Below are 16,510 nucleotides of genomic sequence, written 5' to 3' on the forward strand. Positions count from 1 at the left end.
AAAAAAAAAAAAAAAAAAAAAAAAAAAAAAATTCATTGTAAGTTGAACTTTAGCTCTTTGGCTCATGTGAACCTAAGGCTATTTCTGTTGCCCTTGACTTGCAATTACAACTCCACTTCTAGGCTTGAGGCATCAGCTTTTATGGTTTCCCATTGTAACACATGTCCTTTTCATTTTTAAAGCCTCAGGGTTTCCCTTTGAGTTTGGCTAGGCTTGTACACTTGTGTAGGGTTTAATGCAGCATTTCTGGAGGTTTAAAGGGGTGATGGCTGGGGATGCTTCATGATCTCAGCCTACCCAGCTGTTTTCCATTATCTCTTCAGCTATAACCCAGCAGAGAAGTGGAGAGATGGGGTCAAAAGTTTAGAGTCAAGGGAGGGTAGTAGAAAGGATTGGTGCAATGCAAAGCACCTGAGTTCAGGGGCTTGGAACTAGGTAGCCACAGAAATCATTTGTGCAGAGTAGTAGTAGTAAGTAGTGCTGACCTGGAAGTAATTTGAAGAAGTGGTGCCTGATCGTGGTGGGTAAAACCATAAACATCCTGGGACAGTTGTGGGTTTTAAACATTTTCCTAGGACCAGTCCTTCCAGCAGTATTATTTCCTATCAAGTATATATCACTAAAAATTTAAAAATATCTTTCTTCTTGGAGTCATTTTTTTCTCAAATATTGACTTATCTCTTTTAGGTATGATTTGACAACATACCCAGAAGATTATGCTGCACCCTGTAATTATCAGCCACGTGTGAGTATAAGAACATATTCTAATATCTATGTATTTAAAAATGACTTATTATATTCAGTTTCAATTCAATCTTGGGAAAAAAAGAGAAATTGCTGAGATATATGATGTTTTATATTTATACATATTAGCTGTTTGTGAACATCAATAGAATATTATTATTTAATTTTGGAAATTTATAGATTGTGAGGGGAAAATACTGCAGTGTCCAAACACCAGTCACTTTTTTCCTCATCTTGCTTATTACCCTTCACTTAAAACCTAATCTGTCTGGAAGAACCTACCTGTCTGTTCGTTTGTATTATATGGACAAATACAGGTAAGTGTCTTAGTTTACCTACAGGGAATGTGTATGTTGATTTTTAAAAGTACAGTTTATAATATGAATATATTTGTACTTTGAGAATTATGCAACAAACTCTACATATTTCTTAGAATGTGTGAGGCCATGGGTTTGATAACCAGCATTACCAAAACAAACAACCAATAAGAACAAAAAAAGAATTATGCAAGAGAAATAAAACAAAGCTATTCCTATTAGCCTTACTTTAGAAGACTTACTAGTGGTTTTGGTGATGTAGCTTAGTGGCACCTTGCCTGCCTCATAAGCACAAGGTCCTAAGTTTGTTCCTAGGTACAAAAAAAAAAAAAAAAAAAAATTAAAAGTCTTACCAGTAAATGGACATGGCATAGAAATAAGAGATTTAAGTATTAATAAATGAGAGAAGAAATCATTTTATCATTAGATGTGTGATTACTCAGGAGAACCAAGATATTAAAATGAATAAAATAATGGCATTCCTTCATATCAACACTAACCAGTTACAAAACTGTAAAAGAAAAAACCCATACAAATCATAGCAATGCCAGCTTAAAATATTTTTATAAGGGAAATTTTGCTAAAATCAATAAAACAAAAAATATGTGATAATTTATCTCCCCAAATGGTGGACCTTCCTGTGTGCACAGGTTACTTCCTCGATGAGAAGGGACTGTTCCTGAGTCTATCAGGTCAGTGGTATCATCAATAGAGTGTGGCAGAAGTGACTCTCTGCCAGATGTAAGCCTCACCTTAATTAAGAGGATTCCTTCTTCCTCTTGAAACCCTGAGCAACCATGTGAAAAATCCAGGCTACACTGTTAAGAGAGATGCCATGGGGAAAATTGCTGAGGTGCTTGATTTATGAGCAAGGAAGCCATCATGGATTTCCAACTTGGTTAAGCCTCGCCTGTAACTGCAATTGCCATATGACTGCCACTCATAAGAGAATACAAGAAGATGCTGAAGCTATTGTTTGTTTAAAAAAACCAAAAAGTAATTGAGGCAGAAATCTTCACTAAAAAGGAATGGTTACCACTTTAGGAGAATGGAAAACTAATTATAATTTGAAGTTATCAATATAATATAATTATAGCCAAAACCCTTTTAGGTTTTGTTTTCTATCCAAATTTAATATTCTGAGAATAATTTAAAAGTGCATGTAGATTAGAATAAAAATTTTAAAAAGGTGCAAGCAAAAGATTCATGACATCACCTTTATTATATGTTATATACTAACATTAAGCCATGGAACAAACATAACAGCTTACAGATTGGTATACTTAAAACATACAAAATTCATGCTTACCTGCAGAAAGAATATTAAACACCCTAGAGAAATGAGCAAAGAACACTCATAGGCAATTTACAAGGTAGGAAATGTAATTGACTAATAAATATAGACAAAAGACCAATTTGCAAGCAATGAAAGATGTGAGTTAAAATAATAAGATTGTTTTCTTGTTAATGTTGGAAATACTTTCAGAAATTTATAATAGTGAGATGAAGATGGAGTGAGATGGGTACTTCTATTTGCTGCTGGGCCAGTTGCAAATTCTTTTAATCTTCTTGGAATGGAATTTGATGATATATATTAAGATGCTATTTGACCTAATAATTCTTCTAGGAAAATTTTCCAATGAAAAGCAGCTCAAACTAGGAGTGAAATTTGTGTCCAAATATTCTAGTTACTGAATTACTTATAATGGCGAAAGTTGTAAAGTACCTAAATTTTTAGTTGTAGGAATGTTAATTGTGATAATGTAATGATGTTAAATGTGATAATCATATCATAAAATTTTATACAGCTTTTTAAATGTCCATATATAATGGTTAGTGTCATATAAATCTTAATTGAAGGTTAAAAGAATAACAAGATACAAAATTATGTATATATTTATCTAAATTATGTGAAAACAGAAAGTTTTGAATCTGGAGAAGCTATAATAAAAATGCTAGTTAAGTTACCCATTGAATGTAGAGATTCTAGGTAATTTTCTGCAATTATACTTTTTAGAATTTTCCAATACAACAAGCATTATTGTTTATTATTTAAAAATGCATTTCGTATTTACTTAGGATTTGACTATCTTTGACCAAAAGAAAGTTGTGACACACCTAATTAAAAACTCACAAATTCAAAGGACTAAATATAATGAATGTGAAGAATGTAAAAATGATTAAGATGTAATATGTATAAGTACCGATTCCCAAGATGAATGTCACTATTATAGATTGCAAACATATAAAAACTACAAAATACATATAGTTAACATGTTGTACTGTACATTTAAAAACTGGTTAAGATGGTAAAATTTATGCTTTCCACACAAATAAAGAAAAGACAAAAAATAAAGAATGTCATACATATTCTCAGGGTACATAAATCTTTAGCTATTGTGCTCTATAGTCATGATTTTTATATTTTCAAAATTCTTTCTAATATTTCTGTCATTGCTGGTTTTTGTATGAATTGCACAGCATGCCACAACAGTTGTTTGAATTTATTACAGGGTTTTGCTCATTCACTTCTACCTCCCATGCCAGAGTAACTGGTTTTGAGGCATATTTTCAGCACTGCTTCTAATAACAATGCTTGTGTTAAATTGTTGCAGCATGCAAAAATCATAATAACACTGGATAGTTAAAAACCAGCAGAATAATGATTGAATTCTGATAGTGAATTTGCCATGCATGTACAAAAATATGCAACTCACAAATACTGACAGAGTAAGGAGAATATATGTTGACCTGCTAGGTACTTTACTATGCAGCCTTAGGATAAGTTACTTTCATTATGCATTCTACTTTAAGCATTTGGATTTATATTATTTCAAATGTTCATGAGTTGAAATTTCATTAATTTTTATATTAGTATCTCATATATTTGCCTAATTCATATTTGTATAAAATGAACAGAATTATAGGAAGTAAGTAGAATGTGGGTTACCACTCCATATCTCTAAACATAGGCAAGGAAAGGATTAGGAAGCTATGAAGTCGTTTCCAAGGGAAGGAAATAGAGAAGAACTGCAGGCTACTTCTGAATTCCACTTCTCAGGCTGAATATTTATTGCAGCTCATCTCCATTTCAGTTAAAGACACTTTCTGTCAAAAGCTCCTCTATTTCCAAAGAACCAAACAACAAATTGCAAAGAAGGTACATTAGAGGATTTATCTAAGATTGGCTGTTGGGCATGTGAGTTTTTAGGAGAAGAGGCAAGTGAGCTGAGGATAATGATGGCGAGTTGACTGAACACACTGAGGATGTATAAGAAAAATAATTAGGGACTAGCAAACTCAGGAAGTTGAAGGGTGAAAGGAATGAAAATCTTGATTTAAAAGAGGACAAAATGAAGGTAGGGAAGAGAGTGAGTGAGAGCTAGGAGGTGAAGAGGTCATGCTCAAAGGGGTGTACTGGAATTTATTATTTCAGAAGTAGGACGGTTCTGGAGAAACTAGTGGAATGAGTACAGATCCATTGACTTGACAGTGAAGGAATGGTAAAACAGAGTGTGGGCTAGACACAAAGTGTGGGTGTCAGAAATTCACCTATAAGGAAGCAGGACTGAGGAAGGGGAGAGAGACTTTGGGTGAGATGACCAAGCCCTCAGTAAACTTCAGGAGTACCTGAAGGTCAGTGGCTCTTGGCAGCCTCACATCTACCATTTGGTCAGTATTAAATGGGAAGTACCATTTTGCTTTTATAAATACAGCTGTCTTTTCAGTGGTCTTTCCAAGCATATGAGTGTTTTTAACCAAAAACTTGAAGAACCTCATTCATTCAGAGGTTGAAAGCTAAGGGGATTTTTAATAGATAATTATGTTTTAAAGTTAGCATGCATTCCAAATGGATGCAGTGTAAATCTGACTCAGAATAGTCACTCATAAGCCGTGCATATAGAATAAAATGTGGTTTTTAAAAACACATTTTAACCTGGGAAAGTAAGGCTGAAATTTAGCTAGGTAATAGTCCAGGCACTATGATTTTCTTCATAACTTTTATTTCAGTTCTACTTTTATTTATTTTGGATCTGAACATATCCACTGTTTAATTTTCTTTTTTCCTGTTAGTGTCCTGATTGATTATCTACTAACAAAAAAAATCTGCCATTTGCTGAGTATGCTTGTTTATCTTTCTATATATTGAAATAAAGTGAGTGAGAATTTCAGAATTTGCAAATGAGATAGTGGCATGGGGTGGAATTAGGGAAGAGGGAAGGGGCCATGTGGTTTTTACCAGCTGTCTTGTAATCCACATCAAAGTGTTCCATAATGCTGCTCCTGGAAACAGCCCTCTGTTTCAGAAGGAGGTGGTGGCCTTCTGGAACCTAAGTATTCTTCCTGAAAGACCTCAATACAAATTGTACATATGCATTCTGACCTTGTATGTATACAAGTAGGGATGGCTTTGTATCTTGATAGGTAAATAATTTTGGCGTTGAATCTTGCCCTTCTGCTAGCACATTTCCTAGGCCTTTGTTTCAACCTTGTGGATCTGCTGATGGTGTCTATGTATTTTTATATGGATTCCATGGACTTCCCCATTTGACTGGAGTACAATAGGGTTTTCCTTACAGGGTGTAATGTGTGGTTGTTAAATGAGTAGAAGGGAGGGAGGATGGAAGGGATGGAGAGGAGGAGAACAGGAAAGAAAAACAGGAAAGGGGGAGAGAGAGGGAAGACAGAAGAAATAAAGGGAGAGAGCACACAGTACAATAACAGTTATTGTCTACCATGTTCTGTGCAGTGGCCTAGTTATTTTACATGTGTTAGCTTACTTAACCCTCAAAATTACCCCGAGAAACCACGTTTTTTAGAATATTGGGGAATGTGTATATCAGAGAGGTTAAATACCCATAATGATATAGCAAATAAATATAGTGGCTCTAATTCTGAATCTAGATAGCACATCTTCAGTTTCTTTGTTTGTACAAATGTCAGTTCCATTGAAGGCCTTGGTCTTCTTACCTGAAGATGAGTGGGTTGGACAGCATAATGGTTAATTTCAACCTTGCTAGGCTATGGTGCCCAGTTATTTAGTCAAATACTGGTCTAGATGTTGCCATGAAGGTGTTTTGTAAATGTAACTCACATTCATAGTCAATTTACTTTAAGTAAAGGAGATTATCCTCGATAGTGTGGCTGGACTTCATTCAGTCAGTTGACAGATTGAAGAGCAAAAAACAGGTTTTCTGGAGAAGGGGTTCTGTCTCAAGACTCTAGCATAGAAATATTGCCTATTTCCAGCCTTCTAGCATGCCCTGTGGTTGTAAGGCCTGCCAGCCCCACAATCATATAATCATATGAACCAGCTCCTTAAAATCTCTCTCCTTTTCCTCCCTTCCTCCCTCCTTCTGTCCCTTTTTCCTCTGCTTCATGCTGGTTTTGTTTCTCTAAAGCATCCTGAATGATACAGAAAGATGATCTTTACTATAAAATTGACTGTCTAATTCTTCTATTTAATTTGATTTGACTCTATCATTGATCTTGTTCTATTGAAAAACATTTATTTTATGTCCATGTAATCTTTTTTTAAAGACCTTGACAGATATTTAATTCAATTCTGCTTGAAAATTAGGAAATAAATATTTTAACTCCCTGTTCATCTCATGTTTCACCAACAGTGCAGAAATTGTGTAGTCTCAATTCTCAGGAAAATCAGATTCTTAGGTATTTTTAGTGGGCATCCTTTCTGTAGAAAGACACCCTGTTTCTCCTGACACTTTAACTCTGTCTTAAATTGCCTTCTCAAATTAAGTAACCACAATTCACCTTTTATTTCTGGGCTAGGTCACAAAGCTCATTTCTACTTCAGGGAATTTGGGATTATGAGAAAGTCTACTTTCTTCTTTTTGAATATGTTTAATTTTTATAGTGAACATATTTGGCTTTTGTAAAGAGAAAAAAGTGGTTTTAAGAGTTGAGAACCCTAGACCTCAAATTTATACATAACCCTTAGGTTGTACCATTGTAAATAAGTCAGTAGCTGAAGCAAATTTCCTCCCAAAATATAGACAAAATAATAAGAAAAATGTTATTTTTATATTATTGAAATAATAAGACTAATCAATTTGTGCATTAAAAGAAAAAAGTGTCAGTAGCTACTGTTTAATAGAGTGTGGCTATTTTTGTTGCTGGCTGTAGCTAAAATTTGTGTCATGTTAATTTTGAAGAGTCAGCTAATTTTATGACATGTTTCTCCATATTTTTGGTGTACTACAACCTTAATATGTTGACCAGATTCATTTATGATGTAGATATTTGTATTTATGACACAGCCCAAATTTTTTTACACTTTACAAAACTGATTTCCTGTGGTTGAATGCTTCTATTTATTACAAATGCTTTTTCCTTGATAAAATTTTATAAAAAAATAAATTAAATGTTTCTTAAGTATATAACAAAATATATCTTGCTAGCAACATATTTATTATTTATACATCTGCCAATTACTCTTATGTTTGCAGTGTAATTAGAATCACTTGCATTTTTGTGAAGGAAGTAAGTGAACAGATCTGTTGTCCAGTGATCCTCAGGGTAGACAAGGAAGATTTGGCCACAGGGGAATTTTCTTTTCCTCCCACACCACTCTGTGTGTGTGCTTAGAAGACAACTTTAGGGCCTGGAATGTAGCTCAGTGGCACCATGCCTGCCTCACAAGGTTCTAAGTTCAATCCCCGGTACCAAAAAGTACCACAACAAAGTAAAAAAAAAGAAGACAACTTTATTGGGGAAGTCAACTGAATATAAGTGGTAGCATCTTTGTACATGATGTATCTGAAAATAATGAAAGAAAATCTCACAGTAATGTATTTTTGTATCTACTTTGATTTCATCCAATATGACATTGACATAAATAAGCTTGCTACTTCAAATTCCTTTTAAAAAGTAAGTGACATACACAAAATGAACATTCTTGCAGGCATACTGGGGAAGGAGGTTCTTCACTGTATTGACGCCAGGTGGCTAATAGCTGTCTTAAATGGTGGACACAGGGTTCGTTCACAGTGACTGATTTGGCCAGGAAACAAGCCATTATGCATTTTTTAATGGATGAGCTAGATGGAGGAATTGAGACTATGCTTGCAAATTATCATATAATACTAAATTAGGCAGAGTTATTGATGTTCCAGGGGGCAGGCTGAAAACTGAAAATGATCTTGAAAAGTAAAGGTATCAAAAATAAAAAAAGTCCTAATAAAGGAGAATAAAATTAGATAGGAATAAGTGGAAGCAAGAAAAAGCCTGCCAGAAGACTAGGAAAATATTGGCTAAGAACTGGGTATACAATTGACTGAGAAATAGCATGTAATTTTATTTTGAAAACAGAAAAATGCAGGATATAATGGTGCTTGCTTAGAATAAGAATATAGCGCTTAAGGGGCAGTGGGAACTGAGGTGCTGTGGGCATCTAGGAGCCCATCTCTTAAAGATTCACTGATACGTTTTACTGATGTAAGTGATAAAATCATTCTGTTCGTCCTTCATAATGGAGGAAGGTTGACTGGGAAACCCACTCACCCACAGGACCTTCTGTAACATCCTGTCTTGTTATGATCAGTTAAAGAAAAAGGAGAGGAAGACAAAAGCTTTCCAAACCAGCTTTCCTATAGCGAGCTTTCCCCTGCACTGATTTTCATGCTGCAACTTCAGTGACTCCTATTTCTGCAGGGCCTCTTTTGCTCTCATGTAGGTTTCCACTTTTCATCAGCATGATTTATGGAACTAGCGCAACCCTCTTCTGAAAGTGCACACTGAAAGGTGACTGGAGATTAGTTTACACTGTTGTGTTTTGTCCGGTCTTGCTCTCTGTCAGCTTCTTTGGAAGTTAGCACTTTTGGCTATCACTGCATTCTTCAACCTCCCTCCCTCTTCAGGATGTGTCACTTTGTAACACTGTCTCTTACTTCTCCTCTGTCCTTCGGGCTTCTTTATGGACTCAGCCATGGCTGTCCTCAACATTTGGTTCCCAGAACCCTGCTCCTCCCATTTTACACAATCTGAGACAGTTCATCTACTCCTATGACTCTACACCAACCATCATTTTGGGAGCGCAACTTTTTATTGTTACATAATTTTAAACTTAGCTAGAAAGTTTGAAGAGTTGTACAAGGAGGTGCCAGATAATATTTTAATAGAGTCACCAGTTGTTTACCATATGAGAGTGGGCTGGAGAACCATGCCCTGTCACCCTAAATAGATCAGTGTGTAATTCTTGGACTACACAGCTATGGTACAATTTTCAACCTCAGAAAAACTGATAGAGTACAATTATGTAATCCACAGTCCATATGCAAATGTCATCTATGGTCCTGGGAATGTTCTTTATAGCTATTTTTTCCCTGACAGTGATCACTGCTGTGCATGGGGCACTGACTTCACTCCAAGCCATCTGTCCCATAGCACCACCTTCCAAATAAACATTTTGTACTGATGCCATATCAACTTAAAAATGTCTAAAATATGACTCATCATTTCTCCCATAGAAGACGTCCACCACACCTCCATGTCTTTCTTATTCTTTTTAGTGGTGTTATAACTCTCCCAGCTACCTCAAGGCTCTGAAAGAGCTTGCAAATGCTTGTCCTTGCTTAAGTAAATGTAGGCAGAAATCGGAGTTTGGGTAGCACTAAACAGTAGGCCACCCAACAATGTGTAGTAATTCACGGTGTCTCTATACACAATTTCTAAACACTTCTTTCCACTGACACTAGAGAAATGTTAAGCAAAAATTTAACTTATGTTAGGGTAGCGAACATTTAGCAATTGTATTCACCTCAAGTATGCAAAGAAAGTGTATCTAACAGATAAATGGCCTTTTTTCCCCAAGCCCACCACTGATGAGAAAACACTATCACTGCCATCCAGTTAAAGCTTCTTTTGATTGCATACTTTAAATAGTTCCTATAAGAAGTGATTAATCTCTCTTGAAAATACTCTTGCTTTCTCAGAGATCATCTTCCATCCCCTATACACTGTAAAGAGCTAAGTCTTTTCAAAAGCCTGATCGCAAGGTTGGCCCTTGGCTGGCATCTAGAAAATTGGTTTTTAGGCTAGAAATTCCCTGATTAAAATAGTTCACTGTGCCTACACTGTTTGTAACAATATAGGTTATGCCAAACAACTGTTTTCCATCTGGGAGCCTGAAATTTTGGCACATCCTGGGCAGAGGATGCCTATGTGACCAGTTCCGATGAAAACCTTGGACCTTGAATCCCTAATGAGCTTCCCTGGTAAAAAGCATGTCACAACTCATTGCTGGGGGGAATTACATCATCTTGTGTGACTCCACTGTGAGAGGACTTTCAGGGTTTTGCACTTGGTTTCCTCTGGATTTCAGGCTATTTTTCTTGTTGATTTTGCTTTGTATTCTTTTGCTATATCATATTCATGGGTACAACTATGTAAATACAACCTAGAAAATCATCAGACCTAGGGGTGATCTTGGGGTCCTGACATTTCCTACTTTTCTCCCTGAAAAGAGGAAGAAAAAAGAAAAAAAAAGTATTTTTCAAAAATGATTGCTCCTATCCCACATCTCTTAAAAATGTGATTCTGAAATTCTTCCCACTGGGAGGAAGAATCTGTTACCTACCTTAGAATCTGAGCAATCTGTACCTGCTGCATGTGATGCCATGTGACTTTTGAGGTTAGATATTAAAATACACATATTATATATGTATATACATGAATATATACATATATGTACATAAACATATATTTATAATATAAATAGAAATAGAAATATTAGATATAATTATGAATATTATATAAATATTTGTATCTTCTTCTTGCCTTACTTTGTGGAGTGCTCATCCTCAGAATTTAGTCGCCATGTTGTGAGGAAGTCCAAGTGAATGCACAGGGAGGAGCTGTATAATTGTTCCAGCCAACAGCCCAGCTGAGATGCCAGCAGACATCCCACACAATGTGTAGGTGGAATAAGAGAAGCCTTCAGCCTCCATCTAGTCAGTCCCAACTTTCAAGTCTTCCTAGAAAGACTCTGGACATTGTTAGAGCATAGAGGTGCTGTCTTTACTGTACTCTGTCCAAATTCCTGACCCAAAGAATCTGGAGACATAAGTAAATGGCTGTTGTTTCATACTACTATATGTAGGTGGTTTATTATACAGCAAAAGTAATGACAACTCTTTCTTAGATGACACCCAGCTTATCAATAGAGGGATGTAACTTGGCATCTCAGTGCCAGAGGAGGAAGAACAGTTTTACATATGTTTTCAGCCTGTCCCTGTATCTAGAGTGATGCTGTGGTCTTCCTGGTGTTCTTTTCCTTGCTGTCGTTAGTGACTAACGTGTGGATGTTGTAATTAGCAGTCTCTCTCTCTGGGCTTGTCAGAAGGCATGCCTGGGATTACTCAAACTCTTTTCCACTGCCCTACTCTACACCCCACAGAAGCCTATGTGACCCCTTCAGTCCCAGTTCCAGGGTTCAGCTCTGGAGCCCCTATTAGTACCTCTTTCTGCAGACTTGCAGTGCTTCTCGAATGTATCTATGACACAGGACACTGAAAGTGGCTCAGTACAGATGAATCTTAGAGGCTCCTTCTGCCTTACTATTCCAAGAAACTGAAAGGGAAACTTGAATGGTGATGCATTTCAAGAGTCCTTAACAGGAATGGGGCTAGGAGACTCCCTCTGTCTTTCTGCCATTATTCTTATTTACCTAATGCACTACTCTCTGTCCCAGATGAAGAGACTTTGCTTGATTAAAGAAGAATGGAAAAATAGGAAAATATATTGCCTCTTTCTGCTGTTCTGCTTTTCTTTACTTCTTTGATTCCCTATGTAGACTCCTTCCAATTGTTCTTCTGTCTCTAACTCTTACCTCAGCCTTCAGTGCTAAGGAATTTTCTCTACACACTTTTAGAATTCCATGTTCTGATCCTTAATCACTGATATTCTAAAGTCCTCAAGATTGTTAGTTGAATTACAAGGCTATCATCTTGCTAGGAAAAAAAAAATCCTATTTTGCATGTTAGAAGCTGATACTACTTTTCTCTTTGGTTGGCATTTTTCCTGAAACAAATTTAGTTTTCTTCTTGGGCAAGTGAGTGGTTATGTACACTGAAAGGAGGAAAACATATTATTAATATTCAAAATTTCCCTCTTTTATTGGTGATATACCACGTTACTTGCTTTTCCTGAGCTCTCAATATCCCATCTTGGCCCTGGGTATGAGCTGCAGTCAGTATTAAGTTTCTGTAAGATTATTCTTATTGCACTCTGCTTTTTAAATATTCTATTTTATGTTCTTTTAATTCAATCCTGGAAAGCATACTTGCTCTGCTTCCTTATGATGAATTATATCCTCCAGAGTCCTACTGCTTTGTTCTTCTTTCTGTTTACCTATTCCATATTTGCATCCTTCCGATTCCTGGCTGTCTGCTTCATCACAAAGTAGCTGTTCTCCTGTACTCTTACTTTTTATATATGCCCTACTCTCTTGGTCTTCACTCATTTCCTTGCTCTGATTTGGAGTTGCTTAGTCTTCCCATATTGCTTCACTTACCATATTCTGGTACATGTTAGGATATCTAGGAAGTTGCACAAAACCCAGCTCTGATTGAATCAAGCAAAAATAGCGATTCACTGGCTCACATGATTTCAAACATCAAACAAGAAAGAATTAATATGGCGTCGCATGTTTCTTTCTGATTCTCTTCTGCCTTTTAAGCTGTTGATTTCATGCTATAGTAGTTGTAGGAGGGCTGGCAATAGCAACCTAGGGTTGATGCTTCCTCATTTACAGCTAATTGTGGGAAAAAGAATTCTTTCACATAAACTATTGAACAAAAGTCCTGGGATTTAATCTGTTTGAACAGAGTCAAGCCCCATGCCTAATCCTGAACCCATTAGTATTTCTGAGATGATGCCAATTTTCTTAGGCTAATTAGACTCTGTCCCTAGGCCTGGCACTGGGTTCACTCCTACTCAAACTGTCTGGAAACTGTACATTAAGAAATGGGAAAAGTGTTCACTGGTACCAAAAAAAAAAAAAAAAAAAAAAAAGAAAAGAAAGAAATGGGAAAAGTGGATCAAGGGGAGTGTTAACTGTTTGCACCAGTTGATTAACTTCTTGTTTTCCTAACTCAGTGTTCCCAGACTTTACTCTGATAACTTGAAGGGGAGTATTTATGCCACAGAGATTGGCAAACGTTACATATTAGCTTTTTTGTTTGTTTGTTTATAGCAAAGTTTTCAAATCATTTTAATACCTACCTTTTTATGGGATAAAAGTAGAGATGGTTTACTGATACACCACCAATAATAGGAAGCACTCAGTGTAATTTGTGTCAGCAGGCAGCAGTCAGTCTCTTCACTAGTGTTTCTGACTCCAGAATTGCCCCCCTCAGGGTATTCATTTTTTAAAAATAACAGCCTTACTGCGATATAATTCCTCCTACCATAAAATCCACCCCTTTTATAGTGTATGATTATCTGGTTTTTAAATATATACAGGGTTTTCAAACATCATCATAATCAGTTTCATCACCCCAAAATGAAACGCCAGTCCCATTAATAGTCTTATTCTTCCCCCAACCTTTTATTTCCTGGTAAGTACTAGTCCTCTTTCTTGTCTCTGTGTATTTGCCTGCTTTAGATTTTTATATACAAAATCATGTGGTCTTTTTGTTTTAGCTTCTTTCTCTTAGCAAACTGTTTACAAGATTCATCCACATGGCAGCACATTATTGGTATTTTATTTCTCCTGGAATCAAATAATTTTTCACTGTATATGTAAGCCACATTTTTATCCCTTTATAAATTGATTTGAATTATTGAATCCAATTATAATCACAGTTCTTGGATCCAGTCTTTTCCACTTCTAGTATTTAGTACTTCTGCTGCCAGAATTGTTTTCCTAAAACATTTTTTCTTATCACTCAAGTCATAAAAATATATTTTCCTGTCTGCCTAGGAGATACTAAAGGGACACAATTGAACTTACAGTAGAAATTCTCTTTAGTTTGACCCCAGTAGGAAAGAGAATGAGGAAACGCCGCCTTCTTCCTCAGTTTGGGCCAGTGATACTCAAGTCTTATTTTTAGTTTTGCCAGTGCTGAGGATTGGCCTTGGGTATGCAAGGCAAGCACTATACTAAGCCACAGTCTCAGGCCTCAAATCTCTGCCTGACTGACCAACTACCTGGCCAACCAACCAAATCAACCAACCTACCACAAAGACCAAAGAAATAGCCAAAAGCAAAGTCCAAACTATATAAAATAGTGGCATGAACATTATTTAGCTTTATGATTATATAGTCCATATTTCTTTTCATCTCCTAATTATAAAAAATTTCTGGAGAGAAAATGACTTTCAGCCAGACCAATCTAATTCATCATCCTAGCTTAGTCACTTATTATTGGTTTTCTTTAAATTCTCTCCTTCTGAGCTTTTAGGCAAATTATCTTTTCTTATGTGAAAAATAGGGGTAAAATTTCATACCTCAGAGTCCAGGTATGGATTAAAAGACATAAGCCCTAAAGTACTGTGACCAACCCATAATAGTCACTCAATAGACAAATGAACACTATTATGGTTGAACATATGGTTAAATTTTTCAATTATTTTTGACAAAACCAATCTAAGATTGAAACTACTTTGATGTTCTTTCATCATTTTATAGCTTTGGTGATCTAATTTCAGTATTGGCATAGTGCTTTAAAAGTAGAACCAATTTAAGCAGAAATTAGATAATCAGTTAGAAGGCTTTATGTTCCATGTCTTCCATCACCCCTAGTATAATCTGAAAGAATCAATGTTTTCTTTGGGAAATGGTCAATGATAATGTCTTGTTTTTATTACAATGAAGCTTTCATGAAATGGCTTTAAGTATAAACATCTTAAACTCTACTGGATTTTGTTGAAGTAAATGTCTCATAGGAATGAATCATAGAGCTTGGCATTTTCCATTGTTTTGGTAAGTCTGACTTGGTACCACTTATTAAAGATGTAACTCAATATATCGTTCTTTGGAATGACTCTATGTTAACAACCAGAAAAGGATGTTGAATGGTAGTTAAGTTGTAATTATTTTGGTCTTATTTAGATGATCATAAAATTTAAATTGCTTTTTATGCTGTGTCTTTTGCATATAGGAAAAGCTTTTACATGTGTAGCAGTTTATCTTTTTAGTTTAATAAATAAAACAGCCGTGAGTTAGATTCTTCTTTCAGGAGTTGAAATACTTATAAATGCAGTGGCTACTTTTTTCATCGAGGCATTTACTGAAAAACCAAATTAATCAATTCTTGAAAATCTGCCTTTGATCACAGAAATATTATGATCAACTTTTGAAACATATCTTTTTACATATTTTAGTCATCAGATGTTATTTCTTTTTTTTCTCCCTCTAGGGTTATGCCTGTCAAGACGATTACTCAATAGTCCACAGAAAGTGCCGTTCTCAGTTCACAGATCTAGATGGTTCCAAAAGATTTGGCATAAACACTTGGCATGATGAGAGTGGGATTTATGCTAATTCAGATGTGAAACAAAAACTCTATGCATTGACTGGTGGTCCCATTGTCCCCATTTAAAATAATACAAGAATCATTCTGTAATGCAAGAATAATGGGTGTTAATGATTTCCTGTATTAATAAATGCAATGAAAGTAGGTTCCTTTAAACTCAGAATCTTACGTTCTAGACCAGTGTTTATATTTTTATTTTCATAAACTACCCAGGTGTTTTCTAAAATTTGTTATTTAGCAGTCAGGCTTATGATTGCTTGGCATGTGGCTAATTTTTAAAAAGCGAAGCAATTTAAATTCTATTTAAAGAAATATTTTTCCTTTTAAAAAATTTGACTCACATGTAGTAATTGTACTTATTTATGTTTTACCCCTATGATATTTCAATAGAAGTATACAAGAGAAAGAGGAGGGAAGAAAGAGAGAGAAAGGAGAGAAGGAAGAGGGGAGATAAAAAAGGAGGAAGAGAGGAAAAGGCATGGGAGAGGGGAGAGAAAAGAGAGAGAGATTTGGGGTATCTATTTATAGATTTTTAATTTTCTGTGGGCTCTCATTGCACTGTATTTATTCTGTATTTCTTATTCCAGATAAATTCTTTTGAGTCGGTGGGATAGCAGGGAGGCAGACAATGAAATTTTAGTGAAACTTTAGGGGTTTGATGGGAAATCCAGTCATCCAGTATTAGATTTGGAGGTTGTCATAATACCTTTTCTGACTTACCTCTCGTTTTCCAGGAGAGCAAACAGCAGCTCACAGAAATTGAAGCAAGTTGTTATGTTGGTCACCAGGGGCTACCGTAACAAATGCCATAGACTTGGTAGCTTAAAACCAGAAATGTATTTTTCCACAGTTTTGGAGGTTGAAAAAATCCAAGATCAAATTTCTGGCAGGCTTAGAATAGGTAGTTATAATTGTATTTACCCTACTGTGCTATAGAAAGAACACTAGAAT

At 35.7% G+C, this 16,510-nt stretch overlaps 1 protein-coding gene across 1 annotated transcript in view; it reads left to right on the forward strand.

Annotated features, from left to right (window-relative positions):
• The window catches only part of CUNH9orf135 (chromosome unknown C9orf135 homolog), a 77,033-nt gene extending 61,026 nt beyond the window's left edge, over positions 1 to 16,007 (forward strand). The window contains exons 4-5 of the mRNA XM_010605881.1: positions 688 to 745; positions 15,443 to 16,007. Of these exons, the coding sequence (XP_010604183.1) occupies positions 688 to 745; positions 15,443 to 15,625 (241 nt within the window). The 3' untranslated portion in view covers positions 15,626 to 16,007. The remainder of the gene's footprint in view (positions 1 to 687; positions 746 to 15,442) is intronic.
• The last annotated feature ends 503 nt before the right edge of the window (positions 16,008 to 16,510 follow it).

The sequence above is a fragment of the Fukomys damarensis genome, unplaced genomic scaffold, assembly GCF_012274545.1.
Source record: "Fukomys damarensis isolate Sample0158 unplaced genomic scaffold, DMR_v1.0_HiC HiC_scaffold_31, whole genome shotgun sequence".
Lineage (NCBI taxonomy): Eukaryota > Metazoa > Chordata > Mammalia > Rodentia > Bathyergidae > Fukomys > Fukomys damarensis.